This window comes from Paramormyrops kingsleyae, chromosome 5, assembly GCF_048594095.1.
Source record: "Paramormyrops kingsleyae isolate MSU_618 chromosome 5, PKINGS_0.4, whole genome shotgun sequence".
Lineage (NCBI taxonomy): Eukaryota > Metazoa > Chordata > Actinopteri > Osteoglossiformes > Mormyridae > Paramormyrops > Paramormyrops kingsleyae.
The window spans coordinates 23417129-23440360 of NC_132801.1; the positions used below are offsets into that span (position 1 = coordinate 23417129).

General features: G+C 54.6%; 1 protein-coding gene and 1 long non-coding RNA gene across 2 annotated transcripts in view; both read right to left on the minus strand.

Moving 5' to 3' along the window:
- Positions 1–769, minus strand: part of raraa (retinoic acid receptor, alpha a) — a 59831-nt gene extending 59062 nt beyond the window's left edge. Inside the window, exon 1 of the mRNA XM_023820809.2 lies at positions 406–769. Within this exon, the coding sequence (XP_023676577.2) occupies positions 406–553 (148 nt within the window). The 5' untranslated portion in view covers positions 554–769. The remainder of the gene's footprint in view (positions 1–405) is intronic.
- A 31-nt stretch (positions 770–800) lies between these two features.
- Positions 801–23232, minus strand: part of LOC140590892 (uncharacterized) — a 46371-nt gene continuing 23939 nt past the window's right edge. The window contains exons 2-3 of the long non-coding RNA XR_011991782.1: positions 14833–14928; positions 801–955 (exon numbers count right to left, since the gene is read on the minus strand). This is a non-coding gene — a long non-coding RNA (uncharacterized lncRNA). The remainder of the gene's footprint in view (positions 956–14832; positions 14929–23232) is intronic.

Sequence of the window (23232 nt, forward strand, 5' to 3'; positions counted from 1 at the left end):
GCAGCCTTGCATGTTAGCGTGCGTTTTCCTGTGACTGCAGCTGCACTGCTGCCCGTGAGCAAACACCACGGTGAGCACCGTGAAAGCGGAGCTGGCTCAGGCTCACCGTTAACAACAGTGACCTTCAGTTCGGCGCTTGTCCAGCTGGCCTCCCAAATAGGAAGGACGAATCCCCCCCGTCCCGACCCATGCTGCCCAGAGCAAACACCGCATCTGCACTTGCATGAGGGCACTGCTGCTCCTAACACATGAACAGTGGTGTAAATGGCAGAGAATCTGCTGTTAGACCTCTGAGGGAGACACCTTGCATGTAAGCAGGATTGCCCAATAGAAAACTGACTGAGTCCTACATCATCTTCAAACTGGCCAATCAGAGAGCATGGACGGCCCCTGTGGGGTACTCACTGGCTGGAGACGGAGTGCTGTAGCCACTGACAGGGAGCCCTGGCATGGCGGGCGGAGACAGCCCCCCAAGCACGTGGGGGAAGAAGTAGGAGTAGTGAGGCACGGGGAAGCCGTTGAGGTGGGGGCCGGAGTTGCCCTTGCCGGACATGGCTGTGCTGTGCTGTACGGTCCACGGCAAATCGTAGCTGGGCTGGCGGGGGGGGGGCGGGGGCTCCGGACGGCTTGGACTCAGCCGGCCATACAGACGGCCCACGGTGAGCCGGTCAGGACAGGCCGTGTCACGGCTGCCAATCAGATTCTGTCGCCGAGGAGTTAGCGAGCTGCGGGGCCGGCGGCGCTCCTCTTCACAGTTATTAAATCTCAGAGGTTGTGGGGGCGGGGGGGGGGGGGTGGGCTCAGGAGCCCAGTCTATGAGGGTGGGGGGCGGTGGAGGAGGAACCAGAGGAGGTGCAGCGCTATGAAGAGAGGCTGCTTCCGGTGATCACATGATGCACCCTGGTGGCCTGGTCTGCCTCTGATTCCCCAGGCTCGGCAACTCGCCCTCATGCACCTGCCAGAGAGAGGGGGGGGGAGGGGGGGGGAGGGGGGGGTTAGATCCTGGCATTGAGTAACAGTACGGAAGCTACTGCTGACCTGCAGAGAATCAGCCGATTAAATCTTCGCAGGGTAGCGTCGACAGATATGCAGCACGCGTTTTATCATACAGCAGGGTCCTGCCGCCCCCATCGACCAGGCGGGGGCGCACTTTGTTAATTAGAGCACCAAGATCTTTGACATTTACCAAGGAAGCTCTCATTCAGCCCAGCGTGCCAGAGTGCGGCAGGTGAGCCCAGGTGAACGCCTGCCCCCCCCTCCCCAGGTCCCCAGGCCTACAGTCTGTCTGACTCTCTTGCCACTTCACGGTCATCCAGGTACTGTCAATTAACCTTCCCTTCCCGAAAGCACTGCTTTTTGTGGCTCGGCATCTGGGATGGAGCGAGAGAGGGGAGACTGCAGCCAGTGGGCTGGACACACACAGACACACACACAGACACACACACAGACACACACACAGACACACACACAGACACACACAGACACACACAGACATGGCGGGGCACTGCTGGTGAACACGCCCCTCCCCTCCTTGCCCCGATGACGAGCCACTGGCCTGCAGTGACCCTGCTCTTGCCCAGCTCTCACTGCCTCTGCTGACCTTATGCAAGCACCCTGCCTACGGCATGGGGCCTAAGGGACGCTCCTGCGTCCTCCAGCTATGGAGGGCTCTGCCAAGTTCCCCCAGGGCTCCCTTTTACGAGCTCAGGAACCCATTAAGCCGTTTGTTTTTATTGATCTTCAACAGAGTGTGTGTTTGTGGTGGGGGGGGGGGGGAGCGGGCAGCCAGACACCTTCACTGCTCTTGCTCATTCTGTTCCTTTTTCTGTCTCTCAGATAAATGTTTTTTTCTGGGGGTGGGAGCTGCTGCCCATAGCTCTTACAAACACAGACCCCCCCCCCCCCCCCCGCCCCCGCCCATCACAGAGTAGAAATGCACAGCTCCCTGCATCTGGTGGAGGCGAGATGCGCACTGTGGCCATGTGACCAGCATGTGACCAGCATGTGACCAGCATCATCACCACCCCTCATCCTGTGCAGCCTACCCACCCCATGGGCACAAGAGCACAGACCAGCACACTGGGGATCCTGCCAATGTGGGGATGGCGTTTCCAGGAGAGCACAGGGGAAAGGACTGACAGGCGAAGGCAGAGTGAGGCTGCCAATGCTGAACGCTAGCTTTGCCATGCCGCCTCACTCCCTGCCTACAGCAAGGCTCAGTCACACGTGCACAGGACAAGACTTACTAGTAAGATGCAGGGGATGTTCTAATACCAAACATGTGCCCGTTTAGCAGGGCGCCCCCACTGGCCACAGTATCATGAGCGGCACGTCAGCGATTGATTACCGGCTGATATTTTCCCCGGACACTGCTGGTTTCCCTGTCTGCTCACTCTGGACTGGCAATCGGTACCTGGTGCAGCTGTATAATCAGCATTATCTCCTTTTATGGCACCAGTGAATAAGTAGATTAAAAAGTGCATTTGCTCTAAAGAAACTGGCCTGCGGATACTCGCATGGACGTGCAAAGCCGTCCCAGCTGCATGAGTGCCTGCAAAGACGGCCAGGCCTTCCTCTCTTGGCTTAGTGCTGGCAAACGCCATACCAAAACAGATGCACGGAGACACACGGACTCTACTGCTCCTGCCAGCCGCTTCACTGGTCCTCTCGCTCAGAGCTGAAGAGCGAAAGCGGAGTCCCTCGCAGTGAATATGAACCGCGGGCAGCTCAGGAGGGTGGACGGGAGATGGGAAACGCAAACACAAACCTCCCACGGCCATGCAGGATGTGGTCCGTCGGCCGTTTCCTGCCGCCATCATATGCGATACTTGACGTGTGGCTGCGTCGCATTTTCTGCGCGCAGCCTTTTCCCGGCAAGCTCTCGGGGCCGACCTCCCCGTTCCACACATTTATTCGACAAACATGCGAGTGTCAGCCGGGGGGAGGGGGTTGGGGGGGGGGGGGGGTGAGCTGTAACTTAATGAAAACTGACAGCCGATGCTAAATAAATAATCGAAAACCACCAACTGGAGGCCAGGGGGAAGGGGTGGGGGGCAGCCTACGCTTTCAAAGAGCGTCTGTAGGGAATGGCAAACAAGTAGAAATAAAGAGGTCACTGTCAGCTACGGCAAGCAGGAAGGGACAGACTGCGCAGCGGCAGCCGGCAGACGGACAGCACGCATTGAGAGCCTGGCGGGGCAAACACTGCCCTGCTGTTGTGTAAATGAGCAGCCTGTCTGCATGATCACTCCAAACAAGAAGAAGATCTCAAACAGCTGACAGTGGGGCTTTCACCCAGAGAAGACAGCCTGTCGCTCATCGCGCAGCCTCTGTGGGGTACAGTAGACGGTGAATGACGCGCACATCCGCAAACCCAAACCGCGCGGCAGAATGGCATGACGATGGCAGCACGGCTGCTGTGAAGCTCCCAGGGTGGCCTTTGGGAAAATCTCTTCATGTGACATGTGAATAGCTGTTCCTGTGCTGTACCATGGAGGGGGCGCCACTCAGGCAGGCCGCAGTGCAGGAAGGATGGAGGCAGCAAGGCTGGGCAGGGGGCAGCACGGAGAAGCCGTGGGCCCGTCAGTCTGTCAGCGCTGGAGGACCGTGACATTTGTGCCTCCATGAGAAAGGTCAGCCTTTAATTATGTGAAATGCCAGTGAAAAACAGGCCTGGGGAGCATGCCCCGGCCGAGGAGTCCCGCCCTTCAGTGACATGCATGCAGAGCGCCCCCCGGAGGACCGGCAGACTCACTGCAGCTCTCCCAGATTCCTGCAGCCGGCAGCGGGAACTACAGACACATGGCAGCGCAGAAGAGGCAAACCACATCGCGGGCTGGATTCATTCTTCTACCGGGGTCAACATTCTGGGGGGCTGGGGCATCAGCGTCAGCACACACCCCCCCCAGGGCACGATACTGGGGTGAAGGGGGGGCACACAGCTTCTGCTAGCCCACCCCCCCCTTTCCTAAGCAATTCTCTCCCCAGCCAGTCTGTTTACACAGCTGGGACCCTGGAAGGGATTGCTCAACATTAAATATGGGGGGGGGGACAGAGACGCGGCCTGAATAAGAGTCAGAGGGACAGAGGAGGGGAAGGAAGAGAAAGATGAAGTGATAAGGGGACAGGAAATACAAAGAAAGGGAAAGAAAAACTAGGAGGTGTGCGATGCGTGTGAAAAGGAGGGGGCGTTAAGCCTGGGGCGTGCTCCTCTGCTCTGGGCTTTATTTTTCTTAGGCCACATCCCAAAGGGATTAACTCTTGCCTGCCTGTGTTAGAATGCAGTCCACCGCCATTCCCTCCACAGCCACAGGTACTAACCCCCCAGCCCCCGCGAGTCACACTGCAGCAAATGGGACAGGCACCTGATCAGGGGCACCAGCTACCCCCAAAGCAAATCATAATGCGTACAGCGCAAGCGGACAGCACGCTGAAGCTGTAGCACACACTGCACGGGAGCCAGGCCACATGTGAGAAAGAGAGACAGACATTTGGGAAGCACTTCGTGGGGGGGGGGGGGTGGACTATGAATGGAGAGCTGCCATCTGTTTCTGGCTGGTAGTGATAAAGAGAAATGCTTTTAAACAAGGGAGCAGAGGGTCTGAGCCCCATCCCCCCCAGCTCCAGTTATTTATCACCCCGGGAAGAAGACAAACCGCGGCCCACTGCTGCGGGGATCCGGAGAGTCCCATAGCCAGAAAGAGGGGCCTAGTACTCTCACAGAGACAGACACAGAGACACGCTCACAGAGACAAGCTCACAGAGACAGACACAGAGACACACTCACAGAGACAGACACAGAGAAACGCTCACAGAGACAAGCTCACAGAGACAGACACAGAGACACAGACACAGAGACACGCTCACAGAGACAAGCTCACAGAGACAGACACAGAGACACGCTCACAGAGACAGACACAGAGACACGCTCACAGAGACAGACACAGAGACACACTCACAAACAGACACAGAGACACACTCACAGACAGAGACAGAAACCCACAGAGATAGACACACTGAGACACACACAGTAACAGAGACATACACACACTTACACAGACAAAGACGCAGAAACACACACACACATTCACAGAGACACACACACACATTCACAGACAGACACACACACACTCACAGAGACACACACACAGACGGTCTGAACAGGAAGAGCAGAGACATCAGAGCCACAGCACAGAAAGAAGCTGAATGAGACACTTCGTCACTAATGTGTCCCTCACATTAACTTGGGAAACCACCCTCAGCACCGACCCACTGCTCCTCAGGCTTTACACGGTGTGTACAGGCAATGAGCGTGGGTTCTGCATGGCTCCTCAGAGGCTGACACTCCATGGAGAGGGGCACTATGGTGGCAGTGAGCCATGAGCAGCAGGGTGCTGGATGGATGGCGGGAGACATGCAGCACATAAAGGCGCATGCTCGCCGCTGGAGCACTTCCGCTTTGTCCCTGAAGAGGGCACCCCATGGGCGACGGGCGCACACCTGTGACAAGTGTCCTACAGAACCAGGACATCGACCGGGAGCTTCCCCAGGGGGCGCCGGCGAGAGGATGGCAGCTTAAGCGCCTCCTGCCCCCCCCCGCGCCAACCTGAATGTCACATGTGCCACAGAGGCCCAATTTTAGCACTTGTTTATGGGCACGCTTGGGGGGGATTCAGGGCCGGCAATTAAACTGAATTCAATTACAGGACGTGGGAGGCTTGCGGGGGTGGGGCTGTCAGCGGAGGTTAATCAAGGTGTCTCCCGTTTCAGCGCGCTCACTACGGGCCCGGCACTGACGCAGCACGGCGCCAGCCTGGAAAGAAAGCAGCCGCGATGGGGGATGTGGAGGCGCCGTGCCGAACAAGGCTGCCGGAGGGAGACCAAACTGCGTAGCCGTCCGCCTCAGCCAGGGGGCGACGTTAACATTGAAAACTTGGTAAGTTCTGTGCTGGACGAAAGGAGGCCTCGGCTGGAACCAAAATGACAGGTGAAGCTGAAGCACTCTGCCGGCGCTGCCGCTAATGAACGGCGCTGACGTCTGCGTGACGCGGGAGACGGCGAGACCATCCTACCGACAGCATCATTAGGCCGCGGCTCCACGGCACACGTAAGGGGCTCCTGCCGGAAGCCTCCTCCGAAAAGCTGACGTTTGGGACAGACACACAGTGCATAACGACATTTAGCCGCTCATGCTTCTGTGTTAATCTCGTTCAGTGGAATGTGATCTGTTTACAGGGACTTATCCATGGAAAACTCATGACGACTAACAGCAATCAGATGGGGCAGCAGGACAAACGTGGGGGTGGAGTTAACACCAATCAAATGAGGCAGCAATAAAACGATGGGGGTGGGGCCATCTCAAGACCAATCAGATGAGGCAGCAGTACAAACATGAGGGTGGAGCCAGTTTGACACCAATCAGATAGGGCACCGTTATGAGCATGAGGGTGGAGCCATTTTAACCGCAGATACCATCTGGTCCCGCTGCCTGCGGCGTGAGTCAGCAAGGGGGGCGAAGCGCCAGCAGGACAAAGAGGACGACGTCCATGGAGGAGGGGAGGCGGCGCTGCGGGATGCCGCCGCAAGGAGCCGCCCTGTTTGAAGGCAAAGCTGAGATAACAATCTGTACCCGCCATTAATATCAAAACGAGTTAAAGTGACAAATTAGTCATGGCCCGCTGTGCTATGGAGCGCTGGGCTCAGCATGGGCAAAAGGCATGGGGGGGGCGCCCCAAGGGCAATAAAAACATCCTGTAATCTGGGTGTCACCACTGCAAGAAATATTACGCATACATTTACACAGGGGCGGCAGGGGGAGACGGGGGATGCAAACAGCCACCCACGCGTGCAGATGGTGCTGCATGGAGTCCGGAGGCTGACAACGAGGGACGCTCACATGCCGGCCATTAAGCACAGGCTCTGCCCCTGGGGGCACCGGGAAGCCGAGGGGACTGGGAGCGCCACCCTCCGCAGCTGAAACGTGACGAGTCATTGATTCTGCTGGGTGGGGGGTGCAAGTGTATCGATCACATAATTGATTGATTGGTGTCTCAGTGAGTCAGCAGCTTTGCTGCCTCAGGGTCATCATCCTGGTAAAGGATCCAGGACTGCAGAACACACACACACACACACACACACACACACTCTCTAGGCCATTCTCCCATCTCACCCCTGGGGTAACCCCCCTTCAGTGTCACCCTGGGCCCCCTGGTTGCCTCCTCCGCACAGACACTTGGCTCTCCGTGTCTTTTGTTTATAAATGTCAGGCCTCCCGGACACGTCACGCTCCTTCAGCTCCTCATGCCTGAACTTAGATGCACTTTTAGGTGCAGTGGCCCTGTGATTTGGTGCGAGGCCACACAGAGCAGAGCAGCATAGAGCGCCCCCTGCTGGTCACGGGCGAGGGGCGGCCCGCAAGGCAGACATGCTTGAGGCGTGCCCTTCGATCAGAGGTTTATTTCGTTCCTGAGAGGGAGGGTGGCACCATTGTCCCCCCCGCCCCAGCTCAGAGTGCCTCGGGGTGGGGCCCGGAGAAGCTCGCATGAACAGGAACACTCCTCCCCTGCACGGTTTAGTGAGCACGCTAGGCGCTACGCCATCACCTTGACACAATTTGGTGAAAGCAGCCCAACGAAGAGAGCTGTCCTTCCAATGGCTGAATGCCTTTACGGCCAAAGCCGTTCTCAGAAATTGTAACCCCTGCTGAAACCAGGCCAGACGTGGGCTTACTTCTGCTCTGGGACCTCTGGGGTTATGAAAATGAATGAAATCACCTTTCACGGAGGCGCTGGTATGGTCTGGATTATGAAGGCCTCCCCCAGTATATTCGCTTACAGATCCAGGCTGGAAAAGCAGTGTAATTGGAGATGGAGTGCGGTAGGGGGTGTATCTGATGATGAAACGCCATTTTATCTGATCAGTCCCGGCCCTGTCGGCTCGCGGCTTTGGACCTTCTTTTATTTCACTGTGAAAACACAGCGACAGGCCCTGCCAGACAGAAGAGGCACTACACCAGGGATCCTTGATAACAGTATCCACTCTCCACAGAGAGAGAGAGGGGCACGGAGAGAAAGAGAGACTAAGAGACGCACACACGCAGCCTCCATCAGCAGAGACAGGGAGACGTGCGCGCGCACACACGCACGCACCATTACACACGCAGCCTCCATCAGCAGAGACAGGGAGACGTGCACGCGCACACACGCACGCACCATTACACACGCAGCCTCCATCAGCAGAGACAGGGAGACGTGCACGCGCACACACGCACGCACCATCACACACGCAGCCTCCATCAGCAGATATACACAATGGTTTTATTCACTGCCAACAGTTTATATCAGGAGCTGGTTATTGTAAAAGCAGTAACGTGCACGCAGGTGATATTTGTATAGATTTATCTACACCCTTCTGGCAGTGCTGCCATTGCAGTCAGGTGTCACAGACTACGAGGAGTAGAAGTTGTCCGACTTGGCTGCAGTCAGTTTATACTCCACCCCTGCAGCCAGATCGCGCTCCACGTCGCGTCAGCTGCAGACAGACCAGAGCCCAAGTCGAACACACCCATTGCTTCTTTAAGGCAGGATGGGCAAAATTACGTCGTCGTCGGTGATTGGCCGTTGTGCTGGCGTTCAGTAAACCTCTGCTCGATAGGCCATCGAGTTGTCTGTCTCAGCGCATTCTCTAAAACGGAGCAAACTTGGTTGATCGAGTTTTATAGTCTGTGTGTATCATCGTGATCGTCCTCATTTTTTATCGATAAAAAAAATCGAGATTTTATCGCCCAGCACTACATACACACATGCATACACAAAAGCACGCACACACACATACACGCACACACACATACACATACACACACACACACACACAGACACACACACGCTTAACTCAGATTTCCCAGCTTGTGTTTCTCTCTGGACCAAAGTGGGAGAAAAGGGAAAGATAGCAATCACTCCCTGGGATGAAAACCGGAGCAGACCCCCCCCTTCAACCCCCCATGGAACCACACAGTGAGTGTTCATGGGGGTGCACCCCAATTCACGAGACAGTTTGGTATTGAATAATTTCCCAAAGCTGAAAAATTTGATTCTTGCATAGCAGAAGAGCATCTCAACCTGAATGAATGGTGTGTGATGGGGGGAGGGATTTAAGCCCCACCCCCAAACAAATAAAAGCAGTAAAAAGAGGGAGGGTCCCCAAAGTGCTCACAACCAGATGGGGGCAACTTCCCGATGGACAGGGAGGGCCTCGAACTGACCTTGATGACGGTCCAGCTCCTACCTCAACCCCTCCCCCAGCCAGTCGGCCCCAGCCCCCACAGGCAACTGGCCCAACATGGTCACGTGTTGGAGCTGGGACTCAAGGCTGCCTGGTGCTGAAGCACCTCTCACACAATTACCAAGATTAAATCAATCAATCAAATGGCAAATAACACGGTGTGGGTGAGCGCCGCCATTAGTCAGGCCCACAAGGCAGCATTCGAGTGGCTGGCCAGGGGAGGGGGGGTTTCTCATCATCATGCAGTGGGGGCCACTGGCCTAGGCTTCCCCCACGCCTCTCCATCTCCTCATGAGGGTAAATCCGGGGGGGTGGGGGGGGGGATCTTGCAATTGTGTCATAACTTACTTTGGTGTTCGCAGAAGAAAAACACCATCAAGAAAGCCGTCTGCAAGAGGGGCTGAGGACCGGGAGGCACTGCGATGGCGTGCTCTGGACGGCGCGTGCGTCCGCACCAGCGAGACAGTGCAAGGCCCTTAAAAGCTGCATGCTTTTGCATGAATGACCAGAACATCGTGTGCTTCCTCACACCCCCCCCCCCTTTTTTAAATCTCCCCAATGGAACTGGTTCCCACACATAATCGCATTACGGAGGGGAGGACGCTAAAACCCGGTTTATACAGACGGGGCAAACAAGGCCCACAATGGACAGCAAGGAGTCGATAGCGGCCTGCAGACAAACAGTCGGAAAGGGGGAGCCGGCTTGGGGAGGGGGGGGGGGGGGGGGGAGGAGTAAATCCATTACTCCCCCGTACAGGATTTTCTATGCCGCCTGTCGACGAGGATGATGGTGAAATGCAAATGGCTCCCCAAGCAAACAATATTAAATTTTGAGAATCACATCCATTTTGCAGCGAGGGGGTGGGGGGGGGGGGGGCAAGGGAGACGTAGGGGGCAAATGATAGATGGCTGTCTGAACTTTAATCAGAACTATGCCTGTGGCATTTTCGGGGAGGTATACAGGTTAATCAGTCAAGCGGGCCCACGTGACTGGGCCTGACGCCAGCGAGCGATTCGTCTTTTTCCCATCAGCACCCCCCTCTCTGTGGAAGTGAGCGAGCGATCGCAAACTCAACTGCATAAAGGGAGGATTCCCGCCTTATCTACGGTCATGCCGCTCTGTGGCGATACAGGGCTCTGTTCCTGCCTGCATCTGGGCAGACGTGGTACGACAGGGGGGACCCCGGTCCAAGCAGCCGGCCTAATCTCTGCCATGTTAATCTAACATGAGAGCGCAGAGATGCGGCCTGCTTGGGCGTCGCCTCCCCGACCAGCCGTATGTAAATCAGGCCGCCGGCTCCTTCCCGCTGCCTCTGCGATGTACCACAAGAGCATCTCTGAGAACGATCTCCCCGTCGACCTGGGAATGTGCACAGCCTGCGCGTTTCATCTGTGGGATGCTGTGTCGCTTCCTGTGAGGGACGACCTTGGGGGGGGTGGGGCACGGCAGGACGGGACCTTGTTACTCGAACGGCTCCCCGCAGACACACACATCACAGCAATCCGGCCGTGTTAGCAGAAAGCGCCGACATCACCGCTCGCGTAAAAACAGCATGTGACATTTTCCTTATCAAATCGCTCTTCAGTGGCTCATTACGAGATGCTTCTGTCCTTCCTTGGCAAACGGCCCACGAACTGCCATAGCACATTCTGTGCTTAGAACGGCCCACCCCCCCCACCAAAAAAAGGAAGACATGGACCAGTGAGGGACAAAGTGCGTTTGACCTGCAGTGACCCTTGAGCTCAGTGTGCGAGGAACTCTCAGTAGTTCACCCAGGCAGGACAGGGGGGGGGGGGGCTGTTTCAGAGAGACACGGAGAGTGAATCCACCCCCCCCTCCCCAGATGGTCACCGGGATTCGGTGGCGGTTACATAACGGCACCAGGCGGGCCCCGTGCGCCCCCATTCCTGACCTCTCCGTGTGGCCATCAGCCCGAGAAGCAGACATTCAGAACCGCACTTCGCAGACTGTCACATCCGCCACAGCTCACAGACGGAGTGACATCGTCTCTGCCCTTTGCTCCTCCAGCCCATCCCATTCACAGGCCTCTGTTCCAATTTCGTGGGCGTCAGTCTCTTCAGTGGACTCGCTTCTCCTATGTGACGATTTTTAAAAAGGCACCTTAACCTGGCCCGAATTCTGGAACATGCCAGTAACGTGATATTTGTGTCAGGAGTGTGATACTCACATCAGGAGCGTGATAGAAGAGTCAGGCCCATGACACTCATGTCAGGAATGTGATACTCACGACAAGAGCATTGTAGCCATGTCAGAAGTGTGATCTTCATGACAGAAGCAGGATACTCACGACAAGAGCATGACCTTCAGGAGCATGATACTTGTGTCTGGAGTGTGATATTCATATCAGGAACCTGACACTCACACCAGAATGTGATACTCAAATTGGGAGCGTGATGTTCACATCAGAAATATGATACTCCCGCCAGGAACGTGATACCCATACATAAGGTGCATGGAGAATAGAATTCCAAAATCAACTCCCAAAACAACAGTTTGGATATGGAACCGGACAGGAGGACCAGGACACAGCAATGCAATACTGCAGGCAGGCTGTAACAAAACTCCATTTTATAAAGCATGAACATTTCAGAATTTAAAAAGCGGAATCTGGTTTCCTTTCAGCCATGTGCAGAGCTACTGGGAAAGCTGGATCGGATCAGAGCCGCCGACTCCGCACACAGAGAGCCAGAGCAGGTCTGGTCCTGATTCACGAACAGGGGGCGTGATCTGGTCTCCCACACATTATGTTGGAGGAGACAGGCATGGGACCCATCTGTCAGAGTGCCGCACCTCGAAGCCGTTACAGATGAGCCTGTCCCCATCGCGCCGGCGGGCCCGTCACCTGCACGGAATGAGCAGGGGAGACGGATTCTTCACCCTATTTACACAAAACTTTCATTACCACCAATTTGCGCAGAAGCCATATCTGTGCCATTATGCTGTCACTCCATAAATCAGCCTAATCTTCCTCTTGGGCTCTAAATGATGCCCCCACCACCCCCCCCACCCCGACCTCCTGGTTATTAAAATGTGCCGCTGTGCTGGACTGGCTGCTGCCTGGGCCGTCCTCATGGTGAGCATTACTGCATGCACGTGTGGCTCACGCTCACCCGCACGTGTTGTGATAGGAGCAGAGCGAGGATTACTCTCCGGATTCACTATTACCTCCATCCCACCCGTTAGTGCACCCCCATGCAATAAACCAGCACTTGAATCGTGTCTCGGAGAAGACAGTGATATATAAGTGATGTTGGCGTGTTGCCTCCTCTACCCACACGGCTTGTGTGTGCGGAGTGTGAGGGAAGCCCAAGCGACGGCATCCCAGGTTTCACAGAACAATTCTGACGTCATCTGTCAGATAGCGGCACCATGAAATGCAGCCCTGATGCTGTATCTGCAGGTGAACACACACACACACACACACACACACACACACACACACACACACACACACACACACACACGGTCGCTGCCTGGGGGCTCCAAGGACTGGAGAGGCAGCACACAGCCGCTACCACAGGCTGGCTCGATACCAGATTATGGCTCTGTCTAAATTTGGCCTGCAGGTTTCATTTCCTTTGATAAACTGTGTTCAGTGCTGCCCCCACCCCCAGCTAAGGAAACACTTCCAGTTCACGTGGCAGAGGAGCCCATAAAGTTCCCCCACCCGAGCCGGCACTAAGAGCTTCCTGTTGACGGATTCCAGCTGACACACTGCGAGCGAGCACCTCCCGCGCCCAGCACGTGTTCGCACCTCCCCACGCGAGAAACACAGGCCAGCGAGTAGGAACACACACACACTATCACACACACACACACACACACACAGCGGTGCACACCCCTGGCTAGCCGCAGGGCCAGGTGATTAAACAATCATTCATTCTCCAAATGCTCATTGATTCTTTCCAGACCAGCAGAGAACGGCAAATTCGCGTCAATAAGAATGATATATCACTTTGCAGCAAGTCACTTCCATGAAGCGCTTGGTGCCTCTTAATTCCTGTGTTCTGGAAGATTGTTAACAGCTCTACTCTTTTCAGGATGGGGGAAAGTGCAAATTCGACCCCAAATTGAGTGAAGGGGGTGAAGGGGGGAGGCCAGTCATTTCGGGGGGGGCTCAGAGGCTTCAGTCAGAGCGCAGCCGTGTCACTGGGCGCCAGTGGGCACATACAGCCGGCTAGATGGGCAAGCAACACAGGCACTGGTGGCTCCAAACACAGCAACAGACCTTTGATGGAGCTTGTGATGGAGATCCCCCCATACCCCCAGACGGTTTTTCCCACTCTGTTTTGTAGTTCCCAGGGATTTACCAAATGCAACAGAAGCAGACAATGAAAGCCAGACCACTACGTTTACCCAGAAGCACTCGTTTCGAAAACGATCACACAGACCTTTGGCAATACTGTACACATGCTATACTATACGCACACTGTACACACATACGTACACACACCCTACTGCGTACACACAACCCCTTAGCTATACTGCACACACAATATTGTACACATATTACTGTGTACACACTGTATTGTACACACACACTACTGCATATATAATATACTGTGCGCGCGCACGCTATACTATACAAAGTATTCCGTATACACATACTGTAGACACCCTACTGTACACACAGAATACTGTACACACAACTCCTTGGCTATACTGAACACAAGCTATACTGTACACACAAACTACTGTGTACACACTATACTGCACATAAAACTGCATACACATACTGTAAACACACACTATGCTATAAAGCGAGTATCCTGTACACATACTGTACAAACTACTATATACAGAATACACTGTGCACATACTACAATACGCACACCATTCTGTACAGACACACTACTGTATATATGCCATATTTCACACAAATACTGTACACGTACACGCTATACTGTACACACACATTATACTGTACACACTCCAATATAAATGTACATACACTATACAGTACACACTAATGTAAATTCACATACACTGTACTGTACACACAGTGTACACACTATAATGTATATGCACATACAATACACCATACACATAATGTAAATGTACATACACTATACACTGTACACCAGGGGTGGCGAATCTTATCCAGAAAGGGCCGGTGTGTATGCAGGTTTTTGCTGCAACTCCCTAATTAGATTACTAATTAGAAGACTGATTGGCTGAAGAGTTCTCACTCCAGGGTTTGAACAGCTGACCTAATAGTTATCCGAAAAACCTGTACACACACTGGCCTTTTCCGAATAAGATTGCTCAGCCCTGCTGTACACATTATAATATAAATGCATATACGCTATACTGTACACGCTATACTGTAAATGCAGTCACTATACCGTACACGCTATACTGTAAATGCAGTCAGTATACCATACACGCTATAATGTAAATGCACATACGCTACACTGTAAACACTATAATGTAGATGCACATATGGTATACTGTACGCACACACTATATGGTAATGTACTGTTTAAACATCCACAGCATGCATCCCCCCCCCAGCCCCCCGGTGGCCTCACCTATTCCTGCCGCCGCTCAGACCGACGAAATCCCACCCGGCTTCACTGCTGGGGAGACGGCAGGAAGCATCGATCGCTGCCCCCCCAACACTTCAGCTGCAGGACAAGAAGGGAAATTACCTTTAAATGAAGTTTGAACAGGACTAGCCTGGGTGGGGGCGTTCAGCAGCTGGCTGAGACCACACCAGCACCGTAACATCAGCCGGGGGGGGGAAGGGGTGTCTGAGCAAAACTAATTGTTTTAAAAACACAGTTAAAAAAAAAAATCCCATAAATGAGCAGGGACACGGCACAATCTATTTTCAAGACAGGAGAGGGAAGCGAGAGGAGATGGGGGGGCCATCCATTCACCGGGGGGAGCATCGAGGAGAGGGTGGGGCCGCTCAGGGGCAGCTGGAGCAGCCGGGGCAGCCGCAGTGCCCTTCTGGGCCATGGTGCATCGCTGCCGTCTCTATAAGCCACGGAGTGACCGACCAAACGGCAATGGGGGCAGGCAGCGTCACAGGGCCATGCAGCACTCACACGTGACAACGTGTCACATGGCTCTGCGGGCCGCCTGAGAAAGAGGCATCCATTCAGAAATGGAGGCCCAGGCCACGCACACGATTACGGGGCCGACACCAAGGGCGGGGGGGGATTATGACACCAGTGAGCGTTGTCAGAGAACACGATCATACCAATGTCAGAACCCACTCCCATTGAGGAATGACGTCTGTCACTGTATCAGCACACACGTGTGGTGGGAGTCAGACACCAGATCAGGCTAGCGGTGACTCGCTTAGACTGTCCCAGACAAGCTTGCAGGCCCGCTAACCACCAAAGTACCACAAACTGTGAAAATAAAAAGTCACCCAGTAAACAAGTGCGATTACATGCAAACACAAAGAATGGAGGAGACGAACTATGGCAGCAGAGTACGATGGCAGCTTCCCAAACTGACAGCATGGAATATCCCAGTGTCATTCTGCCCCAAAAAATGCGACGAATGGGCCCGGCAGGGCGCCGTGATTGCGAGGGGGGGGCACGGAGGAGTTCACACCGGGCCGAGGTACCTCAGGGCGAGTGGAGCAGCAGGGAACGGAGGGGGCAGAAACACGATAGAGGGGGACAGGATCCATTTTTCATGCCACACCCCCCTTCTGTCATAGACACAGCAGAGACGCTAATGCCTATTGTGTCTGACCTGTGTGTGCGTGCATGTGTGAGAAAGAGAGAGAGAGAGAGTACGTGTGTGTGTGTGTGTGTGTGTGTGTGTGTGTGTGTGTGTGTGTGTGTGAGAGAGAGAGTACGTGTGTGTGTGTTTTTGTAATTATTACATAGTGGAGACCAGATTTCCTTTTCATCTTGCGCAGACATTTCTTCAGTCCCCACAAGCATAACCTCAATTTTATAAATATCTGTGACTCCAATCAAAAAACTACAAATGCCAAAGGTATTTTGTTTGGGAACTTATGGGTAAGATTAGGGCCGGGTAGGGGTTAAGGTTATCATAGTTGGGATTGGGGTTTTTCCCCATAGAAGGGATCCATAACACCTCCTCGCTTGGAAGAAACCAGCGACGAAATGAAGACTGGGACACCATAGCTGCAATCCCTGCTCCTGAAAGAGCATGCCGCTGTACCAGCCGAGCCCCCTGCCTTCCTGTGCATGACCAAGGCCAAAACCCTTCATCTCCTCATGAAATATCATCAAGTCGGCCTCACGTATCTGACCGGGCAAGTCTGAGCTCCAGAACATTAAGAGAATATTTGAGAAGGTAAATGGTGGCGATTACAGACACAAGAAATGACACAGGACCGAAGGCGGCAGTCCGGGTCCTTCTGGTTCATCCAGGAGGTGTTTAATCAGTTGGTGGACCGCATGACACCCCCTGATTTCAGGCAAGTGCGATGCAGCATTACGAATGCAGTATTTCCACAGTATGAGCACTGAAACACACATACATCTCTCCCAGTGTTTCTCTTTGTCATTTCCAATCAATCATTGAGGCCTCGACAAATAAATTCACTCATCTGCTAAGGAAGGGGGAGGCAGTTCTGATTTTACGCAACATGAAGAAAAAAGAGCATAAATAAAAAATAAATAACACAAATTACTGCCAGTCTGAACCATTTATAAGTTATTCATGTAGTTTAAAAGGCACAAATGACTTAATCACAGCGCCCCGTCCTGTGAGGCGTAGAATCACATAGGCACTGCTCTCCTGCCGGGAACAATGGGAGAATTCTCTGGGAGAGTCCCACTTTACAGAGCATTCAAATGACGCCAGCTCAATTAAACCTCCAAATGCCAAGAACCAGGCCCTCCAGCTGGAGAGGCAGCGGGACAATGACGACACTTGAGGGAGCAGCGGGTGGGAGGGCAAGCCGACGAGCCGTGGAGGAGCAGGCAGTGAGAAGGACAAGGGCTGCAGGAGGACAGGCAGGAAGAAGGGAGGACAAGGGCTAGGGGAAGACAAGCAGGCAGGAGGAAGATGGAGGAGCAGGAGCGAGGATAAGGGCTGGGGGAAGGACATGTGGGCAGGAGGAAGATGGAGGAGCAGGTAGGTGGATAAGGGCTAGGGGAAGATGGGAGAGCAGGAAGGTGGATAAGGGCTAGGGGAAGATGGGAGAGCAGGAAGGTGGATAAGGGCTGGGGGAAGATGGGGAGCAGGAAGGTGGATAAGGGCTGGGGGAAGATGGGGAGCAGGAAGGTGGATAAGGGCTAGAGGAAGATGGGGAGCAGGAAGGTGGATAAGGGCTAGGGGAAGATGGGGAGCAGGAGGGCAGGTGGAGACAGACAAGGAACATCGCTATGCTACAAGTCTCTGGTGGTATACCTCCATGTGCATTATGCCCAATATGGCACACAGACTCGCTGGTATCTAATTAGCTGTCCTCCATTTATACAAGGTACCAAACCATTAAGCTAATGGAAGTATCTGAAGCACAGATACACACACATGTGAGAACAAAAAAAGATTCAGCATTTTCTCCTGGGGGGTGGGGGGAGGGGGTTAAGGTTTGGGCACCCGACCAACACTTCACCCAGTGTCAGAGGACAGAGTGCTGGGGGGGCAGCCCGTTCCCCCAGCGACCCCCGCACCCTGAAAGCCTGAGGAAGCAGTCAGCGATGATACACGACAAAGACCTCGAAATTGTACCACTCTTCCATTCTCGTTTGAAGTCTTTATTCCTCCTCCTGCCGATTCCCCCACCTGATCGTCAAACCATGAGACAGAGAACCACACTACCTTTACAATGCTGAGGTCAGGCGATTTATCGAACGCCACGTGGGTTACTCTGACTCCGAAAACGTCACGGCAGGGCAGAAATCACCCCTCTCAGCTCTTTTACTATGATGGGGGGGGTGTGCCAGAGGGAGGTTAGGGGCCCTTTCATGCACGTGTGAGGCCAACTCCTCACACAGGTTTGGGCCGATTGCCTGGGCCGATGAGTGGGCCGCTCCACCCCCCAACCCCCACCCCGTTGTCCATGGCTCTGCACCACCAGCCCTCCAGTAGCGCTGTCTCCCAATCAGAAAGCCACTGAGGGCTGAGCATGGGAAGCTCACTCACCTGAGCACCAGCCCACCCACTGACTGTGCTCATGACACTAATCACCAGGCAAATTCTCCTTTGTGGCACATTTTCTGCTGTTTTTTTTGTTGTTTCTGCCCACCCCCCCATTTCCCCTTCTGCCGCTGTTAATGTTGCAGCGTCAGTGGGGAACTCGCAGACGCCTCAGGCAAGAGCCCATTACACTGAGCTCCTAATTTGCGCAGCAGCAGTGGCAGGAGGCACGGGGAGTTTGGGGAGGCAGGGGGACGGCAGGACGCACGCCTGGAATCCCGCCCACGCCGCAAACCATGGCCGCACAGGCTCCCCCCACCCCCTGCCGCTGGGGAGCGTCCCGGATCCCGCTATATATACGCACAGAGCGGCGTCCCGAGAGACCTTTTCATTACACAGAGCAGCCGTCGCGCTCGCAATCGATACCAGCGAAATCAAATTACAAACTGCAGCCCTATAAATACCGCCTCTAAAATAGATGCTTTTTGGGGCTTTTGTAGGCCTTTGAAGGCTGTTTCCAGGCGAAGAATAGCACAGGCGAGGTTATTCCGGCCAAGGTCCGATTATCATGAGGCGTGCAGCGTGCCGGAGGGACCGGAGCTGCCAACATGCGCCATGACAGACCAGGCAACACCAACACTCAGCCAACGTGACACGGACATGCTATGAAACACATGCACACACCAGCAACACATGCCGACAGGTGGAGCCGCACACCCCCTGTGAGTCACACCGACACGCATGTGTACTCGCTGGGCTCCCCCCACTCCCTACACACAACGCTCTGAAGTCAAAGCCCGCCCCCCCAAAGCCAGTGGCATTCCCTGCCCTAGCCGACTGGACCTCGCGGGCCGCTCTCGCCACTGCCATTGCCCAAGTGGGGCTCCTTGGCAATCGTGTGCCCGGCAGATGGATGGCTGGCACTGACGGGCAGCACACGGTGCTCCCGAGAGCGCAGACACACCTCTCTGTCACAGGCGCACAATCAAGCCATCAGACACACACCGCTAACGAGTCACACTGCTAATGGCGTCCCCCGGTTAATGGGACAGCGCCATCAAAATGAATTCTCTGCTCAGAGACACTCTGGAATGCGGACAGAATTGTTGGTTTCATGCTGCCTTTGGTTACTGTTTTTCAGCCAAAAGCCAGCAGCACTGAACGACCCAGAGAGCGATCTCATGCGCTCAGGGCATCTTCAGACTCGCACTGAAATGAAGACTCGCCCCCTGCGGACGGTGACCCGGCTCTGAGAAGCGCAAGAGCCCAATGCCATGCAGAAGTAGTTTTCCTACTATGTTAATTGATATGGCTGTGAAACTTGTGATTTCGGTGGTAAAAGTCCTTCTTGGGTGGACCTCAGCCCTCAAAGCATTTCAGCTCAGTGGTCTGCTTGTCTGTATGCCTCGCAGGAAAGGTGGGCGCACCCTTAAGGCGGAGTAAATAAGGCCCAGTCTCATGGCTGCCGTGTGCAGATCGAGCCCCAAAAGTGGCATTCAGACGGGGCCGAGGGCGCGGCCCCTAGAAAGCTGCAGATGAGGCAGGCGGGTGGGGGGTGGGAATCATTTCTCTGCCTGTCAGCCCCACCCCACCCTGACCAGGATGCTTCCAAGGGCAATTACTGAGCACCACTTCATCACGGAGCGCGCGACAGGCGCTGACGGCCCTCGTCCAAACAAATGATGCCGGGGGTCGAGGTTGCAGGCCTGCCTCTGAGGGTGCCTGCCTTGCTACGGCACATTAGCCGCAGCTAAAGAGCCACGCTGCTGGTAGGGGGGGGCGGGGGCACGATGCAATCATCAGGCTGCGCATGTGTGCGAGATCCAGTTTGTGTGAATGAATACAGGTTCCCATGACACAAATAAACAGATCTAGAGCAAAAATAAAACCACAAACAATTAAAAACAAAACCAATCTACTTCTCTTTGTTCTGGAGGTTTCTTGGTGTGGAAACAAACCATCAAAAACACCCATGTGAAGTCTTCAGAAACACCTATGTGGGTGCACTTTTGTGTTTATGAATCGTTCCCCGTCACCCATCTCACATAAAGCCTCGACAGACTGAAACATCAGGCACCCAGAAGGGGTAGGAGGGCGTAACAATGTTAGACGGCTCCTGGAAACATCATCAGGCTCTGTTTCAGAAGATGATACATTCCGGAAATGGGGGGAGTCTGTCAGTTTTCTGAGTCACTCATTAACCAACACCTGAAACCGTCTGCAGTCCTGCGTAATTAAAATGTAAACCATATATTTGCAACTAATGACAGGCAACCAAACAGTGTCCAGGCAATGCAGAGAGGGAAGTAAAGGGCTGGATGGAGCCATTCAATCAGCCCCTGCATCCACTGCGCCGGAGTGGCTCCCATAACCCCACAGGCTGCTGCCTCGACTCAGGGAGCTCGACAGAGGATGGGAGGCAGAGAGCAGCCAGAGGCAGCCTGGGAAGGCAGCGGGCACTGAACACAGGCAACGCCGCACGCTCATTAATGTGGGCCTGATGCAGCCGCGGGGGTCAGACCATCTCATGACCTGGCGCAGCCTGGCTCATGGGTACGGGGTACTTTATTTTTCTGACCTGTTCGGGAGCCGCCGGTGGCATTTCAAAAGTTCCCAGAGCGGAAGGGAGTATCCTCTCCCCCAGCAACCCCCCCCCCCCCACCCCCCGACCCATGTCAGAAGATCACCTGCAATCAATCAGTGGGCTCCCTGCCTCAGATGGTAGCCGTTACCCTCCGCACCCAGCACGGGGGGGGGGGGGGGGGGCGCCACAGCTCTGCCCACTGCGGCGCCCTGGCCTTGCGTTTGGCAGGGCACATCACCCAGGTGGGGGTCTGGAGCTGGACGGAAAGGCTGGTGCAAGACAAATGGCTTTAGCAGGAGGCCCGGTGACATTTATGTTTCATGTCGTAATGGGCACTGACCTCCGAGGTCAGGAGGCCAATGAGGCGAGGGTCCATTCCGGGACGGCCGCCCCTCCCCCCGTAACCTGAGTCAATCCAAACAGACCCCCCATGACACCGCCGCACCACAGAGAAAAAAGGAACAGAAAAAAAAATGATGGAGGATCAGTGATGGCACATTCCAGTCTTATCTCTAGAGCCTCTTCAACAGCAGGCCTTGGGAGGGCGGGGGTGGGGTGGGGTGGGGGGAGGGGGTGTGCACGTTCGGTTTATTTTAGCACTTGAGCCTCCCGGCCACCAGGCACGGTGCACTGAGGAGCAGCAGGGCAGAACATGCTGGCCTGGATGGGCAGCAGCGAGACGGGCCACATGGGGGTGGGGGGGTTGCAGAGGAAGTGCATATATAACAGTCTGACATCGCAGTATAACGCAGCTAAGGCAGAAAGGGAGAGCCAGGGAACCAGAGCCCAGGGACGCTCACAAGGGACACGCTGTCCCAAAGGTAGCAGGCTCACCAGCTCTATGGTGCACCTTCCGCCCTGCCCCACCCCCCAGGGCCCGCTAGCGTGTCTCACTCTCACTGGAGCAGGAGCCACATACAGCCATGGGGGGGGGGGGGGGCACCGCCTGTTAGCGGATGCCACCTACGGGAACAGCCTGGGCTGCCAGGCGTCACCTGGGCACACGACGAGGGCCAGGTGGCTCGTACAGCGGTCAGGGAAGGGCAGTGCCGCTTGGCGGACGAGCACGACAGGGCGAGGGCCAGGGAGGAGCCCCGTCAGATGGAGCGCTGCATCCGCGGCTGAGCACGCGGCAACCCGGAAACGGAGACACCGCCGTCAGGCCCAACACACGCTCCGCTTACCGCGGAAAATAGCACCGGCCTAGAAGCTGGCTGGCCGGCCCGTGCTGTGACCACACGGCTGATTACATTACATGCTCTGTTTTTAAATTCATGAGGAAAAAAAAAAAAAAAAGAAAAACGACTAACTCTAGGCCAAGTCATACTGGGACTGGGCAGCATAAGAGCAGGAGCAGCATATTACAGCAGAAAAAGTTATCAATCACAGCCCCTCCCTTCCCAAATGGACACCGCCAGAAATTAAAGTTGCTATAATTTGTTTGTGGGTTTTAACGACTGATTTGACCGCTGGCCATTCGGAAACGGGGACCATTTGAAACCAGTCCACTCTGCTTAATGTTACAGAGGAGTGTGGTTTCACTACCAAAAAAAGATGGAAAATAAAAAACCCTTTCGATTTCTGGCGTGTGGCGACGGCAGCCCCGGTCAGATCCAAATGGGGCAGAGCTCCGCTGGGCGTTCAGTCTCCATCGGTTTAATCGTTCTGCCGTTTAACGTGATGAGCGGATCCACTCTGCCCCCCCGAGCTCATAACCGGATGATCTATTGGCTAAATACACTCTGCCTGAATTGGCCTGACAACTCAGAGATAAAGAATTAGGCAAGACTCTTGCACAAGGCCTTGGACCGAGCACAGGAATCGCTGGGAGGTGGACATGGACTCTCAGGGCATCTGCGTTCTGGGCAGGAGCACTGGGACACAAGCGGGACGGAACTGCTCCTTAATCAGGCTTCAATGCATTGGAAGTAAGCATTTTAAATCAACACAATGTGTCCATCCAAAGACAGCCTCATCCTCAGAGAGCAGGGAGCCCAACAGATCATATTATTAAGAAAACACATTTTAAAGGCGATTACCACAGTGGTTAGGAAAGTGATATCAAAAGTACAGCAGAAGTAAACAACCCAGCAGAACAGCTGCCCCTTAGAACAACGCGGAAGCCAGCAAGCAGGAGCTGCGACCTGTGCTGACACAGGGGATTCTGTGCCCCAGTACGGCATGTGGATCACGCCTTCTCAGAGGCACAAGTAGCTGATAAGCTCAATATTTACACTCACAGATGACAGACTGGCAATGTGAGTGG